General features: G+C 37.3%; 2 protein-coding genes across 2 annotated transcripts in view; both read left to right on the forward strand.

Annotated features, from left to right (window-relative positions):
* ATF6 (activating transcription factor 6) overlaps positions 1 to 18,187 on the forward strand; it is a 218,891-nt gene that overhangs the window by 125,100 nt on the left and 75,604 nt on the right. The window lies entirely within an intron of this gene.
* On the forward strand, positions 16,635 to 17,418 carry LOC116759649 (proteasome activator complex subunit 3-like). Its single transcript, XM_032643654.1, is given in 2 exon segments — positions 16,635 to 16,718; positions 16,720 to 17,418. Coding segments are annotated over 2 exon segments (783 nt in total).

Consider the following 18,187-nt stretch of genomic DNA (forward strand, 5'->3'; position numbering starts at 1 on the left):
ATGGTCAAGATAATCAGCATGCCCATCATTCCTGAAAGTTTTAAATTTCCCCTTGCCCTTTTGTAATTTCTTCCCACCCATTCTCTCCCCTGTCATAGACAACCACTGATCTTCTTTCTGATACTATAAATTAGTTTACATTTAAAACAATTTTATATGAAGAAATCATACATTATATGTTTCTTTCTTCCAGCATAATTATTTTGAAAATCATCTACATTGTTGCTTTATTAGTAGTTCAATCCTCTATTCCGTTGTAGGGGTATAACAATTTGTTTATCCATTCACCTTGCATTTTTGACTAATACACATAATTGTTAACTGTAGTTACCATTGCTGTATCTTAGATCCCCAGAATTTATTCATCTTACAACTGGAAACTTGTACCCTTTGACCAGCATGAGTTTATAGATAAGGCTACTATGAATATTGGTGTACAAGTCTCTGTAGAGACATATGCTCTCATTTCTCTTGTGGAAATACCTAGGAGTAGAGCGGCCGGGTTATATGGTAGGTATGTTTTCCAAAGTGGTTGTACCATTTTCACCAGCAGTATATGAGTGTTCCAGTTCCTCTATATCCTCACTGACACTAGATATGGCCAGTCTTTTTGATTTTAGCTATTTTAATAGGTGTGTAGTGGTATCTCAGGTTTTAATTTGCATTTCCCTAATGACAAATAATTTTAACCATCGTTTCATGTGCTTATTTGCCATCCATATATCTTCTTTAGTGAAGTGTCTGTTCAGATCTTTTGCCCATTTTTAATTGGGTTGTAATTGTTTTCTTATAATTGATTTGAGAGTTCCTAAATATTCTAGATACAGGTCCTTTGTCAGTTACATGATTTGGGTATATTTTCTCCCAGTCTGTTGCTTTCTTTTCAATTTCTTATAAGTGTTTTTAAAAGAGTAGAAATCTTAATTTTGATGAAGTCCAGTCTATCATCTTTTTCTTTTATGGATCATGTTTTTAACCTAAGGTCACAAAGATTTTCTCATGTTGTCTTCTAAAAGTTTTGTAGTTTTAGGTTTTACATGTAGGTCTATAATCCATTTTAAGTTAATTTTTGTATATGGTGCAGGGATGGATCAAAGTTCATTTTTTGCATATGGATATCCAGTATTGTATAATATTCAGTGCTGTGTTTTCATCCAGTAGCTTTTTTTCTTCTAGTTTTATTGAGATATAATCGACATACAGCACCATATAAGGTGTACAGCATAATGATTTGACTTACACACATCATGAAATATTATCATAATAAGTTTATTGAATATCCATCATCTCATAGATACAAAACTAAATAAATAGAAAACAATCTTCTTTCCTTGTGTCCAGTAGCTTTTAATAGAGTTAAAGCAAAGCCAAGCTTAAAAGGGTAGGCTGTCAGTTTTCTTGTGTTATCCTTGAAACTTTCATGTTGTACATTTTGCTGGAACTTCTTAAAACAGTATCCTGTGATTGAACTCCTTCAACCTCAAATTTCCCGTCTTTATACTTAACCAATGAATTGTTATTTATATATTCTTTTGGAAACATAACATATACTGTAGATAATTACAGCAAAAGAGTAATGGGTAGCAGAAGATATTGCCAAACCAAGGTTCTAGAGACCAGACGAAATAAACACATAACATGTGCCTATACAGATCACAGTGCTAAGAAATACACAGAAAAGTAAGTGAAAGAGGAACTAACTAGAAAGTTTTTAAAAGAACTGTCTGCTACATTTTGTCTAATCTACTAGTGTTTTCCCCCTTTTTTTTAGTAAAATAGAGCTACAGCATTAGACCCTAGAATTAAACTTTTAAAAATATATATGTTATGTATGTATGAATGTGTGTGTGTATACACATTCCTACATACACATGACATACACATAGTTTAGGCATTGGCTTAAAGAATAGAAAAATGACAGAGAGTATAGATAGTTTATCCTGTAGCATTGTGCAGCCTTATTCAGAAATAAGAAAAAGGTTTTCCACTCAGCTATGAGTCATTACCTTTTAGTTTAGTGGAGAAAATAACTTTGGAGGTGCTGAGACAGCCTCTTTTTTTTCTTTTTTTTTAGGCAATCATGTAGCATAGGCTCTGGAGTCAAATGAAGTTGGATTTCAACCAGCATCGTTCTATTGCTTACAAACTCAAAGACTTGAGGGAAATACTTTTCAGAGCCTCGGTGTCTTATCTCTAATACAGTAATATTAATAATTATCTCTTCATAGGTTAAGAAATTTAAACAGAATAATAAAATAATAAATCAGGTACTAGAACAGTACTTAACACATAGTAGGTGTTCAATATATGTCTGTTTCTCTGTCATCAGGGAACTGACCTTTTGAAGTCTATGGCTACAGTTTGAAGAGTCCATAAATGGATAGGACAAGGGGAAAGAGTTTGTTTTTCATTAGATACAGCACAATCATCCATGATCACACCCCAGCCCGAACTCCCCATAAAGATGCATTTTTTTTTTTTTTTTAAATATTTATTTATTTATTTATGGCTGTGTTGGGTCTTCGTTTCTGTGTGAGGGCTTTCTCCAGTTGTGGCAAGCGGGGGCCACTCTTCATCGCGGTGCGCGGGCCTCTCACTATTGCGGCCTCTCTTGTTGCGGAGCACAGGCTCCAGACGCGCAGGCTCAGTAGCTGTGGCTCGCGGGCCCAGTTGCTCCGCGGCATGTGGGATCTTCCCAGACCGGGCTCGAACCCGTGTCCCCTGCATTGGCAGGCAGATTCTCAACCACTGCGCCACCAGGGAAGCCCCAAAGATGCATTTTAACATTATTATCATCCATCAACAGACAGAAAATTAGCACATTTGGAAAGAGTATGAAATCTGCAAGATTTTACAAGTGACTTTTTTTTTTTTTTTTTTTTTTTTGCGGTACGCGGGCCTCTCACTGTTGTGGCCTCGCCCGTTGTGGAGCACAGGCTCCGGACGCGCAGGCTCAGCGGCCGTGGCTCACGGGCCCAGCCGCTCCGCGGCATGTGGGACCTTCCCGGACCGGGGCCCGAACCCATGTCCTCTGCATCGGCAGACGGACTCTCAACCACTGCGCCACCAGGGAAGCCCTACAAGTGACTTTTATATTACTATCCATTATCTGATTAGGTTTATGAAGGCTTTATTTATATAATTTAGACCTGCCCTTTATCCTTTTTTGGGGTAAAGGGAATCATAAATTTGAAAGGAAGCACTCTTCCAAACAGAAGGATAGCCAGAATCTCCCTCAGTAGTCTATAACCTCTTACAGTAGCCTTTAAAAAAGTGATTTTAGAGTGATTTCCTGAATTGACTCTATTTCAGTGTTCATTTCATGTGATGTCTATAGAAACTAGATACTTAGATTACAGACAGAAAACTAAGTAACAGAAGACACCAGGTTTTCAGCTGTTTTTAGGGTTTATTCAAATTGAGTATGTCACATTCATTTTGATGGATTTAGTGACATCGGCTGATAACTGAAAAGAAACTATAGTCTTTAACCTTTCCATATTGATATCAGATAGGAGCCATTTGACTGATACATTGTATATATGATAGGTCATCCAGAAGATGTAATAAACATTATATATTTGTAGCATAAAACTAGTCTTGTTTTCCTATAAGTATTAATAACATACACAAAATCACAGATTTTAAAACAGTTACATCAGCATAGTTTTAGTATTATTAATAAATGTTATTGTACAAGCTTCCAATTCTGCTGCTCATTTTTAGATGAAGTCTGTTACCTGACATTTTTATATATAATGGAAGTTCATAGGCTATTAAGTAGATCAAAAATTAATGATAAAATAATTTGAATTCAGATTATAAAATAGTTCAAGTCTATTCTGATGAAACAGCTTCACTTAAGACTGAGGCTTTGGGGTCAGCTTTTTAGCTATACAGTTTATCTTATTTTTTTAAGTAAAATATGTAAGTATGTATTATTATACCATACAAAAAGAAGTGGTCAACCTAATTTCTGTGCATATATGATTGCTGATTTTTCTGAAAACTATTGTCCTCCTAGGATTATTTTACCAACTGTGTGTTCAGCTTAGATTCAGGAGAATACAGTATCTCCTTAAGCAAAATACTTATTAGAACCAAAACAAGTCCAGACTCAGTTGTTTTTATCTGTATTTTTTTGATTTTACTGCAATTTGGTATAGTTGGCATTAGTTGAAAATAGAAAGATAAAGAGGCATAATTTCTATCTATCAAAATGTGAATCTCAATTTCATTTTGAAACACTTATATTTTAAGAAGGTGAATGTAAGTGATAAATAGCAAAATCCAAATTGTTTTTAAACACGTAACATCTCTTTTATTGCTCTTTGAGAGAAAACATAAATATGAGATATCTTCATAATATAAAAGGTTTTTTCTTCAAGCTTTTAAGGATTGATTTTATTATTCAAAAAACTTTATTCTTGCTAAGTTGTGTCTATTTGAATAATTGCTTTATGTTTATAATTTAAAAAAAAGTTTTTCCAAATGCAGTTATCCTCAAAGAATTATTATTTAATCAAGAGATTTAAACAATTTTGCTGTCATTCATCCAACAAAATATTTATTGAGTAGCCATTATGTTTCAGGCTATCCTCACTGCAAAAAATCCAATAAACAAAACAAAAAAGCCCTTGCTTTTATGTTCTAAAGATGGACACAACAAATATACAAATAAATATGTAATAGAATATCAGTTTGTGATAAGGGCTAAGAAGGAAACTCAAAATGAGAGGACAGAGAGTAATTTTATTTTTTAAAATTTAATTATTTTTTATACAGCAGGTTCTTATTAGTCATCCATTATATACACATCAGTGTATACATGTCAGTCCCAATCTCCCAATTCATCACACCCCCCACCCCCACCCCTGTGCCGCTTTCCACCCTTGGTGTCCATACGTTTGTTCTCTACATCTGTGTTTCAATCTCTGCCCTGCAGACCGGTTCATCTGTACCATTTTTCTAGGTACCATGTATATGCGTTAATACATGATATTTGTTTTTCTGACTTACTTCACTCTGTATGACAGTCTCTGGATTCATCCACGTCTCTACAAATGACCGAGTATCGTTCCCTTTTATGGCTGAGTAATGTTCCATTGTATATATATATACCACATCTTCTTTATCCATTTGTCTGTCAGTGGGCATTTAGGTTGCCTGCACGACCTGGCTATTGTAAATAGTGCTTCAGTGAACATTGGGGTGCATGTGTCTTTTTGCATTATGGTTTTCTCTCGTATATGCCAAATAGTGGGATTGCTGGGTCATATGGTAATTCTATTTTTAGTTTTTTAAGGAACCTCCATACTGTTCTCCATAGTGGCTGTATCAATTTACATTCCCACCAACAGTGCAAGAGGGCTCCCTTTTCTCCACACCCTCTCCAGCATTTGTTGTTTATAGATTTTCTGGTGATGGCCATTCTGACTGGTGTGAGGTGATACCTCATTGTAGTTTTGATTTGCATTTCTCTAATAGTTAGTGATGTTGAGCAGCTTTTCATGTGCTTCTTGGCCATCAGTAAGCCTTCTTTGGAGAAATGCCTATTTAGGTCTTCTGCCCATTTTTGCATTTGGTTGTTTGTTTTTTTAATATTGAGCTGCATGGCTGTTTATATATTTTGGAGATGAATCCTGGGTCCGTTGATTCGTTTGAAAATATTTTCTCCCACTCTGAGGGTTGTCTTTTTGTCTTGTTTGTAGTTTCCTTTGCTGTGCAAAAGCTTTTAAGTTTCATTAGGTCCCATTTGTTTGTTTTTGTTTTTATTTCCATTACTCTAGGAGGTGGATCAAAAAAGATGTTGCTGTGATTTATGTCAAAGAGTGTTCTTCCTATGTTTTCCTCTAAGAGTTTTATAGTGTCTGGTCTTACATTTAGGTCTCTAATCCATTTTGAGTTTATTTTTGTGTACGGTGTTAGGGAGTGTTCTAATTTCATTCTTTTACATGTAGCTGTCCAGTGTTCCCAGCACCACTTATTGAAGAGACTGTCTTTTCTCCATTGTATATCCTTGCCTCCTTTGTCATAGATTAGTTGGCCATAGGTGTGTGAGTTTATCTCCGGGCTTTCTATCCTGTTCCATTGATCTGTGTTTCTGTTTTTGTGCCAGTACCATATTGTGTTGATTACTGTAGCTTTGTAGTATAGTCTGAAGTCAGGGAGTCTGATTCCTCCAGCTCCGTTTTTTTCCCTCAAGACTGCTTTGGCTATTCGGGGTCTTTTGTGTCTCCATACAAATTTTAAGATTTTTTGTTCCACTTCTGTAAAAAATGCCATTGGTAATTTGATAGGGATTGCACTGAATCTGTAGCTTGCTTTGGGTAGTATAGTCATTTTCACAGTGTTGATTCTTCCAATCCAAGAACATGGTATATCTCTCCATCTTTTTGTATCATCTTTAATTTCCTTTATCAGTGTCTTATAGTTTTCTGCATACAGGTCTTTTGTCTCCCTAGGTAGGTTTATTCCTAGGTATTTTATTCTTTTTGTTGCAGTGGTAAATGGGAGTATTTCCTTAATTTCTCTTTCAGATTTTTCATCATTAGTGTATAGGAATGCAAGAGATTTCTGTGCATTAATTTTGTACCCTGCTACTTTACCAAATTCATTGATTAGCTCTAGTAGTTTTCTGATGGTATCGTTAGGATTGTCTATGTTTAGTATCATGTCATCTGCAAACAGTGACAGTTTTACTTCTTTCCAATTTGTATTCCTTTTATTTCTTTTTCTTCTCTGATTGCCATGGCTAGGACTTCCAAAACTATGTTGAATAATAGTGGTGAGAGTGGACATCCTTGTCTTGTTCCTGATCTTAGTGGAAATGCTTTCAGTTTTTCACCATTGAGAATGATGTTTGCTGTGGGTTTGTTGTATATGGCCTTTATTATGTTGAGGTAGGTTCCCTCTGTGCCCACTTTCTAGAGAGCTTTTATTATAAATGGGTGTTGAATTTTGTCAAAAGCTTTTTCTGCATGTATTGAGATGATCATTTGGTTTATATTCTTCAGTTTGTTAATATGGTGTATCACATTGATTGATTTGCATATATTGAAGAATCCTTGCATCCCTGTGATAAATCCCACTTGATCTTGGTACATGGTCCTTTTAATGTGTTGTTGGATTCTGTCTGCTAGTATTTTGTTGAGGATTCTTGCATCTATATTCATCAGTGATATTGGTCTGTAATTTTCTTTTTTTTTTTTGTAGTATCTTTGTCTGGTTTTGGTATCAGGGTGATGGTGGCCTCATAGAATGTGTTTGGAAGTGTTCCTTCCTCTGCAATTTTTTGGAAGAGTTTGAGAAGGATGGGTGTTAGCTCTTCTCTAAATGTTTGATAGAATTCTCCTGTGAAGCCATCTAGTCCTGGACTTTCGTTTGTTGGAAGACTTTTAATCACAGTTTCCATTTCATTACTTGTGATTGGTCTGTTCACATTTTCTATTTCTTCCTGGTTCAGTCTTGGAAGGTTATACCTTTCGAAGAATTTGTCCATTTCTTCCAGGTTGTCCATTTTATTGGCATAGAGTTGCTTGTAGTAGTCTCTTAGGATGCTTTGTATTTCTGCGGTGTCCGTGGTAACTTTTCCTTTTTCCTTTCTAATTTTATTGATTTGAGTCCTCTCCCTCTTTTTCTTGATGAGTCTGGCTAATGGTTTATCAATTTTGTTTATCTTCTCAAAGAACCAGCTTTTAGTTTTATTGATCTTAGCTTTCGTTTCTTTGTTTCTATTTCATTTATTCCTTCTCTGATCTTTATGATTTCTTTCCTTCTGCTAACTTTGGGCTTTGTTTGTTCTTCTTTCTCTAGTTCCTTTAGGTGTAAGGTTAGATTGTTTATTTGAGATTTTTCTTGAGGTAGGCTTGTATATATGAACTTCCTTCTTAGAAGTGCTTTTGCTGCATCCCATAGGTGTTGGATCGTCGTGTTTTCATTATCATTTATGTCTAGGTCTTTTTTGATTTCCTCTTTGATTTCTTCAGTGATCTCTTGGTTATTTAGTAATGTATTGTTTAGCCTCCATGTGTTTGTATTTTTTACGTTTTTTCCCCTGTAATTCATTTCTAATCTCATGGCATTGTGGTCAGAAAAGATGCTTGATACGATTTCAGTTTTCTTAAATTTACTGAGGCTTGATTTGTGACCCAAGATGTGATCTATCCTGGAGAATGTTCCGTGTGCACTTGAGAAGAAAGTGTAATCTGCTGTTTTTGGATGGAATGTCCTATAAATGCCAATTAAATCTATCTGGTCTATTGTCTCATTTAAAGCTTCTGTTTCCTTATTAATAATTTTCTGTTTAGACAATCTGTCCATTGGTGTAAGTGAGGTGTTAAAGTCCCTCACTATTAGTGTGTTACCGTAGATTTCCTCTTTTATAGCTGTTAGCAGTTTCCTTATGTATTGAGGTGCTCCTATGTTGGGGGCATGTATATTTACAATTGTTATATCTTCTTCTTGGATTGATCCCTTGATCATTATGTAGTGTCTTTCTTTGTCTCTTGTAACATTCTTTATTTTAAAGTCTATTTTATCTGATATGAGTATTGCTACTCCAGCTTTCTTTTGATTTCCATTTGCATGGAATATCTTTTTCCATCCCCTCACTTTCAGTCTGTATGTGTCCCTAGGTCTGAAGTGTCTCTTGTAGACAGCATATATATGGGTCTTGTTTTTGTATCCATTCAGCAAACATGTGTCTTTTGGAGCATTTAATCCATTCACGTTTAAGGTAATTATCGATATGTATGTTCCTATTACCATTTTCTTAATTGTTTTTGGTTTGTTTTGTAGGTCCTTTTCTTGTGTTTCCACTTAGAGAAGTTCTTTTTGCATTTGTTGTAGAGCTGGTTTGGTGAATTCTCTTAGCTTTTGCTTGTCTGTAAAGCTTTTGATTTCTCCATTGAATCTGAATGAGATCCTTGCTGGGTAGTGTAATCTTGGTTGTAGGTTCTTCCCTTTCATCACTTTAAGTATATCGTGACAGTCCCTTCTGTCTTGTAGAGTTTCCACTGAGAAATCAGCTGTTAACCTTATGTGAGTTCCCTTGTGTTATTTGTCATTTTTCTCTTGCTGCTTTCAATAATTTTTCTTTGTCTTTAATTTTTGTCAGTTTGATTACTATGTGTCTCGGCGTGTTTCTCCTTGGGTTTATCCTGTAAGGGACTCTGCACTTCCTGGACTTGGGTGGCTATTTCCTTTCCCGTGTTAGGGAAGTTTTCGACTGTAATCTCTTCAGATATTTTCTCGGGTCCTTTCTCTCTCTCTTCTCCTTCTGGGACCCATATAATGCGGATGTTGTTGCATGTAATGTTATCCCAGAGGTCTCTTAGGCTGTCTTCATTTCTTTTCATTCTTTTTCCTTTATTCTGTTCCGTGGCAGTGAATTCCACCATTCTGTCTTCCAGGTCATTTATCCATTCTTCTGCCTCAGTTATTCTGCTATTGATTCCTTCTAGTGTAATTTTCAATTCAGTTATTGTATTTTTCTTGTCTGTTTGTTCTTTAATTCTTCCAGATCTTTGTTAAACATTTCTTGCATCTTCTCGATCTTTGCCTCCATTCTTTTTCCGAGGTCCTGGATCATCTTCACTGTCATTATTCTGAATTTTTTTCTGGAAGGTTTCCTATCTCTACTTCATTTAATTGTTTTTCTGGGGTTTTATCTTGTTCCTTCATCTGGTACATAGCCCTCTGCCTTTTCATCTTGTCTGTCTTTCTGTGAATGTCAGTGATTTTAAATGAATACAGAGAAAGTACATTTTTTCAGGCTGAAGCATATAAACTCTTTGGCTTGTTTTTTTTTGAAATTTACTTTTGACTATTTCTGCTGGTGAAAATTATTTAGAGAAATTAGAAACTCACTGTACATATTTTGTATACTAACTTAATTTAGCCCCAACTAGTGAATTTAGCATTTATGAATGGAAGGGTCTATGGAGGAATAAAATCTTTAGTTAATCACTATTTTACTTTTAGCAGTAATGTCTGCAGCTCATGAAATCTGTAATTCTGGAGTGGTTTCAGCTTGCACCAGCCCCTGGGGAGTCTGTTGATACAGCACTGAATTACAGATTATTATTCAGCTGTAGAACTTTTATGCTTAGGCATTTTCTTACATCTTCCTCCCTCAGTCAGTGAGATCTTGTATTTTTGCCAAATAAAACAAATCCCATACTAATAAGAAGCTATAAATAAACAGTAGGAGTGTGAGTCAGGGCCAGCACCACCCTTATTCCTTGTGTGTGTACCTCTCTGGTACTCCCCGATATGTTCATTTTGCACAAACATGTAGTAATGCATAACTAGTGTTCTGCAGACCAACACCAGTTATTTAAGTGAGGGCTCTTTTTCACAACTAAGCAATAGTTTGACTGGTAGAATTCTAGAATATTACCAGAGTCAAAAGCAGAGTGTGAAACTCTGCATACTGTTGATGGGAGAGAAAAAGAAATATATTTCCTACTTTTCCTGTAAACCCCTAAAGAGTTCAGCCCAGAAGACTGCTGTTAGATCTAGCAACTTTTCAGGGGAAATAAGAAAAAGATAAGTTGCTTGAGAGTCCCATCTCTTCTGCTAGTCAGGTCCTATCTGATCAATTTTATCCTGTTTCTTTCATTAATTCATTTATTCAGTAAATATTCATTGAACATTTATTGTTACCTGGCACACTGCTACCAAAGAACATATAAAAATGAAAAAACTAAAATGCTTGTCCTCAAGGAATTTATTATGGTAAAGAAAAGTGACTTGTAAATCCAAAATGACAATACTGTGATAGGAACTGTAAAAGAGATTTATGCAGAATACTTTGAGATACAAATAAAACTACTACCATTTATGAAGAATTTAGTGTCCTAGCTGTTTTATGTAAGTTGTTTCATTTAATCCTTTCAACAGCTTTATGAGGTAGATATTATTATGCTATTTAACTTGTGCCAGGAGCACTAACTTCTAGGAAGGGAGAAGGTGGTATCAGGGAAGGTTTTTTCAGAAACAGTTCTTGAGTTGATTACAGCAGGATGAATTGGTAGGATAGAGAGTGGGAGGAAGATGATACAGTGGGCATTTTACGCAGAGAGAGGTGAATATGTAAACCATAGGACGTGTGAGAGTACTGTTGTTGGAATGTAGAGTAGGTTCTGGGAAATAAGAGATGGCAGGATCCAGATCATGAAAGAACTTGTGGACTATGCTTAAGGAATTTGGTCCTTACACTATAGAAGATAGAAATATGATCAAAAACGCATTTCAGGAAGATAGCTCTGGAATTGTTTGCACAAGGCATTATAAGAGGGGTTTTACTTTTAAAGGAAGAAATTCTCCACCAGCACTGACTTATGTTTATTAAGTACATATAAACACAAAACTTGAAACATCTACTTTTAGTTTGCAAATACAAAACCAAAATAATATAATTATATAATATAAATAAGTTATATAAATTAAATATAAATAATATTACAAAGATCAAATCAACAACTTGAATTTATGTAATAGACCATGTTTTTATGTCACTACTGATAAGTGAAGGTGATACTGACTCTTATGGTGCAAGTCTTTTCAATTTTTAATTAAACATTTCCATATTATTGAGTACTCTGTGATAACTTAATTCTCCTCGCAGTTTTCTCTTTTTTTTTTTGGCGGTATGCAGGCCTCTCACTGTTGTGGCCTCTCCCGTTGCGGAGCACAGGCTCCAGACACGCAGGCTCAGCAGCCATGGCTCACGGGCCTAGCCGCTCCGCGGCATGTAGGATCTTCCCAGACCGGGGCATGAACCCGTGTCCCCTGCATTGGCAGGCGGACTCTCAACCACTGCGCCACCAGGGAAGCCCCAGTTTTCTCTGTTTGAATCACTAAGAAAACCTTTGTTCTATCTGATTTACAGTTATTTGGGAAAAGGAGATAAAGGATCATCATACCTAATAGGCTCCTCTCTCATCAGTTAAGGTAGATGTACTTGGTGCTATCATAATCATAAAAACGTAATCGCTGGCCCAAATTGCATGTCAGTTATAATATGACCCAGAATATGCTTACATCAGTTAATGAATCATCAAAATGAAGACACAAATAATTACAGGAAACCGATGGAATTCAATTTGAAAAATGCTGAACTAGAAGATTCATTGTTCATCCAGTACATTATTGATCCAGGGATTTTGTAAACAAGGAAGCTATCAGTGACTTGGGTAGAGAGTCATTGGCCAAAGCATCTTAAAAAGTTGGGAATCCAGGACCTAGAGATCAGTGGGTTTTTTGTTAAAAATCAGTGACCTTAAGGACCCTTGACAGTAGACATCATTGTTTCCAAACTATCCCAATTATGTAATTTGTAAGATAAAATAATGTGAACTTGATGAAGACATGGCTTTTGCCAGAAGGGGTTCTATTCAGAAATGCACTTTTCAGCCAAGGTCGCCAGTAAAACTTTGTGCTTGCTTCACCTATGCCCTCTGTGATATGGCCTCTAAATACTGATGATCTCAGAAATTCAAGCCATTAAAAAAAGATACTTATATTCAACTATGTAGTACAATTAGTCACTACTGCTAAGTAACAAGATAGTGAACAAGAAAATTGTATCTTGGTTTGTCTAGAATACACAGTTCTACTCCATTTCAAAGAGTGAAGGGAGATTTTGGACTGTTGATAAGACTCTCCTTCAATAATAGCTAACATTTATTGAGCAATTAATGTTTGAGGCACTGTGCTAAACTCTCTACATGTATTAACTAATTTAATCCTCAGAACAACTTTTATAAATATTATTATAATGTTATTTTATAGATGAAGAAAATAAAGCACAGAGAGATTAGATAACTTAGCCAGGGTCACATGGGTAGTAAGTAGCAAAGCTAGGATTTGAACATGAGTAACTTCGTAACTTTAACCACAATGCTATATTGCCAACTCCTCTTCATTTAGAGCCATGCTCGTGTTAGATGTGGAGGCTGATTCTGACAAAAGGGCACTGCAGTGAATACCTCCACATCGTTTATTTCTGTACCTTTATGTGCAGCAATCTAGGAGGAAGAATGAAGGAAGAGGACGTGATATATTTGTCAGCCCTAGAAATTGCTCATTTGGGGGTCTACATAACATAAGATCCACTGCAACCCAGAGATGAAAAATTTTATAAATATAAGGGGATAAATATTACCATCCACCAGAGCCTTAAGATTATCTAGATTTAGCACCATTGATAATATTTCTCCTAACTTTTATAGATAGAAAGAAATCAGTGGGAAAAACAGCTTATTTTGAATGTTTAAATTTCAATCCATATCTCAAGCTTACAGGTATCTCCAATAGTTGACATAACAGTTGCTTAGAATAGTTCTGTAAATGGAACCCATACGCAGGACCACAGAATCCCTTCTTCACAGGGCATAGTTTCAGAGTTGGAGGATATTTAAAGGATAAGCCAATCCATAAATCTGTAGGCATTCCTAAAAGAAGAGTGGGGTGTCAGTTATTGGCATGAGTACATAATGAACCCTGCTGGGCTGTGGAGAAAGGAGAAACTGACCTGAACAAGACAATACTCTACACAGCTGTCCCTGGCCTTCCTCCACCTGTTAGCACTCAGTGTTAATTTCATGGGTCAAATCAAGGCATGCAAGTTTATTAAACAATTTTTAAAAACAACCACTGATTGCTGATGGTTGAAGGGGGTAGAAAAATTAGGAGCTGTTACTTTCCTACCAACTGCTATCTCATTAACAAGGACAGGAAACATTATGAAAAAATAAAACTCTTAGGTCCCACTAGAAAAAAGAGCAGCTTAATCCCCAAAGGATTTAAATTTATCATTAGACAACTAAAGAAAATAATTTCATATAAATGGCTATTCACTGTCATAATAAGTAGAAAGAAACTTTCCTACTTCTTTAAAAGAGCAACTAGAAATGTTTTCTGTTTGAAAACAGAGTAACCATTTGTTAAACCATATATACCACTGAGGATGTTTTTAGCATAAAAGGGAATTTCCATGCTGGCGCCATCGTAATCTTTTATAGCCAAAGTTATGAAGAAAATCAACATATGGGAAATTGTGGTCATGTTTTAAGATTTGCTTTTTCTTTTCTGTTTGATAGCCCTATCTAAATTCCCGTAAGTTGAATGTAAATATGTGTGTGTAAAATTGTATATCTAATTCACCTCTTAGGAGAGGTTTAATATAAGTATAAATAGAAATTATTTACCTAAGCTCCCCCCAAAAATTACGTAGTATTGAATTCTGCCTTTTCTCATCTCTCCACATCTAAAACAGTCACTACATACTGTTAATTTTACTTCTAAGATATTCTTTTTTTTTTTCCTAAGATATTCTTGATGCTTCTCTTTCAGCCCCATCACCACCACTTAAAATGAGGCATACTTTCTCATTTGGATTATGGCACAGTCTCTCTTCCTTTAGTTTCTTCTTCAAATTCACCTCCACCATTGAAATCATACATCTGTGCGTATTTTTTCCCTGCCTAAATGTCCTTCATTGGCTTTTATTAAATCCAGGTTCCTAAAGCATGGCAAACAGGGCCCTGCCTCCATGAGCTGGTCCTTGCTTACTTCTCCTGCCTCATTTCCTGCCACTTCCCTTATATCTTAAGATCCAACTTACCAGTAATCCCCCATTACCTCTCTCACATACATACACGCCTTTATCTCCCCTGCCCCACCTCTGAACATATAATTACTGTCACCACAGTCTTCTTTGTCATTCCTGAGAGGCTTGAATTGATCTGAACGCAGAAACCATCTTTGAATTTTCAACTCCTGACTGGGGCTGAACAACTTAATTGCTAGTTTGTTAGTATAGGTATCTTAATATCTTACATGTGTAGTTGAAGCTATGATGAGCTTCCCAGATCCCTCCTCAGAACTCAAGTTTTTATCTCCCAATTGCTAAAAGTCTTGCTACCAAAGAGCCCTCTTCAGGAACTGCTTTGACCCCACCTCAGGACAGCTCTGAAGGACATTTCCCGGTTCCCCATGGGGTCAGTTGAGGCCTTGAGATTGCATCGAAGTCCAACTTCTCCCTGTTCTGTCTCTTTCTTTCCACAGGTGTTTATCTTAAGAGGACTCCCTAATAAACCTCCTGTAAGCAAGTTCTCTGCTTGCTGGGGAACCCAACCTGTAACATGTTTGTCTTGTTGATTGTTTTTTCCTTTCAGTTCTAGATTTTGTGAAGTTATAGTTAGCTAAAATCTTACTAAGTCAGGATCATTTCATCAGACATGTATTGAGCACCTGCTCCATGCCAGCTGCAAAAGAACTGAATTAAGACTTGGCCCCTGCCCTGAAGGAGTTTACAGTCTGACTGAGGTGACAATTACATTTGAAACCATACTATAGCATCATTAGAAAAATCCTTTTTTTAACTAAACTTTAGTAATTTTAGAATAAAAGTCAAAGGCTTGGATTTTACTCTGTGGTACTGCAGAGAACAGAAGGAAAATATTTCAGGGAAAGGAAAATGAATATAAATAAATAGGGTGAAAGTTTAGAAGTTTACAGAATTTGTCTCTATGATTCTGGAAACTTTTAAGGAAAAGGTAGTTGTTTCATTTTTTATTTTGAAATAAGTTTGAACTTACAGAGAAGTTAGAAGAATAATACTGAATTCTCATACACCCTTTATACAGATTCATCAATTTGTACCATTTCTCCACATGATTTAGCATTCTCATTCTCTACACACACACACACACACACACACACTTTTTCTGAACCATCTGAGAATAGATTAAATATATCATGTCACTTTATCCCTTAATACTGTAGTGTGTACTTCCTAAAAACAAGGACATAACCTCTGTAACAACCATACACTTATGAAATTCAGGAAGTTTGACTGTGTTACTTTAATTTACAGTCCAGATTCAATTGTTAATTATTCCCCAAAAGATGAATTTTAAGAAGAGTCATATAACTTAACATATGTAATTTAAACTAAAAATTGTATGAAGTAAGCCATAGACGATCTCAGAAGTCTACTAACTTGATTAAAATACAATAGTGAAGTGAACTCACTTCTGACTTTCTAAGGGGAAAGCATGGATAGGCCCAGGTTACGTGTAAAGGTGTGACTTGAGGCTCTCCAGAAGTGAGCCTTGTTCTGGAGAGCCCATTTTGTGAGACGCCTTTCAAAAGAGATCGTGTATTATGGATCCAGGGATTGTGGAGTTCCTTGAGCTCCTATGTAAAGAGCACCGACTTGTCATTGACTGGTCTTCACAGCTTAAGTTTAACGATGTTCTTGAAAGTGGCTTCCCGCCAGCCAGGCCAGTAGGTAGGGGAGGCGCAGCTCAGATAACTAGATCCAGCTGGGTCCCCCTACACGTGGTCTTCGGTGCTCTAGCGGCTAGGCACTCGAAGCCTAGGCTGGTCCCACGAAGCCTGTCTGCCGTCCTCTTGGCCAGGGCGCCGTCTGGAGGGCGTGGTCAGCGTGTGGCTCCCGCTTTCCGCGTGCCGGCCCGCAGGGACCTCCTGGACGTCTTTTCGCCCTGGCAGGGCCTTGGTCTGTTGGGAGTTGGTGGTGGCGGCAGAAGCGCAAACCTAGCCTGCGGAGGAGGGAGAAACTCAGGCCGTGTCTCCTCCAACACTCGACGCCCCTGGAGGTCATGGCTTCCCCGCTGAAGCTAGAGCAGGACGTGCAGGGGAAAGTAGATTCATTTCGGGCCCGCATTGCCCAGGAGGCCGAGGATCTATCTGGTGTACACCTTCTTCCCTCAGAAGCTGTCAGAGCTGGATGGTCGGGTTCAGGAGCTCTGCCTGCAAGACCTATCCAGAATACGTTTGGTGCCTGCCCCAGACACTGCGCGGGATGGCCCCAACCGGGATCCGCAGCCTCTGCAGACCCAGTCCTTCATCAAAGTACTAGCAATGCCAGGCGGCAAGGGGCAGCTTCTGCGAAGCAACCAGCATCTGGTGGAGCTGATTCAGCACGTAAAACCCGAGATCGAGCTGCTGAGAGAGAAATGCAACACCCTGTGGATGTGGGTGCAGCTGCTCCTCCCAAAGGCGGAGGACAGCAACAACTTTGGAGTGTCTATCCAGGAAGATACCGCGGACCAGCTGTGGACCGTGGAGAGCACAGCGGCCTCCTGTCTACGCCGCTTCTCCACCTATTACAACACCCAGGCCAAGTTGGTATCCAAGATAGTGAAATACCCCCAGGTGGAAGATTATCACCGCACTGTAGCCGAGGTTGACGAAAACGAGTACCAGAGTGTGTGCCAGATCCTGCTCCACGAATGGAACCAGTATGCCACCTTGCATGATGTAATCCTCAAAAACGTTGAGAAGATCAGGACCCCTTGGAGCACCAACACTGACAACCTATACGGAGGACCTTTCTCCACCCCATTTTCCTTCAGGAGTTGGCTGAGCTGTTCAGGCAGCTAGAAGGCTGGTTATTGATGACTCTACAGGTGACGAAACGACTGGAAATGTGCGTTACTCTTTAGTGACAGTTTCATATAGCTTATCCTCATACTGAATCCTCTTTTGGTGTAATTTTTATTTGATTTTTCTTCCAGAAGAGAGAATGGGAAGAAGCCATCTGGTAGAAGGTAGTAAGGTTGGACAAGGAGAAAGGACTGCCATTTTTAAAAGTAGCTTTGTTGATGAATGTTGGCCAAGGTTTCTTGTTTTATGGCATTGGTGACATTGAATAGTTTCAGGGGTTAATAAAAAAAACCTAAAGTTTCAAAGAAAGTTAAATGAAGGTTTCCTAAGGTTCCACTCTATGTTACTTTGTTCAAACGTCAGAAATTCCCCATTTATACCATCATTTCTTTTTTGCAAGAAAAGGAGTTTAAAGGGATGTGTTTAGGTCATTGTATGCTTTCAATTTAGCAGATTGAAATAAAACTTGGTTTTACCGTATTTTGATGGCCTAAGTGTGCTTATCTGAACTTTAATTTTCAGGTGTATAGTTTCCCTTCTCCTCAGCTGGACTCGTACCCTTGATATTTTTCAACTCTGATGCGTAAGAAAAATGAGCATGTAAAGAGCAATAGGTCTTAACTGTTCTAAAGAAATGGTCATCCATACCTCCCTTAGAATGAAGAGAAATCTGTGAAAGCAGCTTCCTTGCACAACCTTCTACCATCTCAGTGTCTTCTACTTTCCTTTTACACACAATTTAGAATTTCTTCTATGAATCCATTTA

This window comes from Phocoena sinus, chromosome 1, assembly GCF_008692025.1.
Source record: "Phocoena sinus isolate mPhoSin1 chromosome 1, mPhoSin1.pri, whole genome shotgun sequence".
NCBI classification, from domain to species: Eukaryota; Metazoa; Chordata; class Mammalia; order Artiodactyla; family Phocoenidae; genus Phocoena; species Phocoena sinus.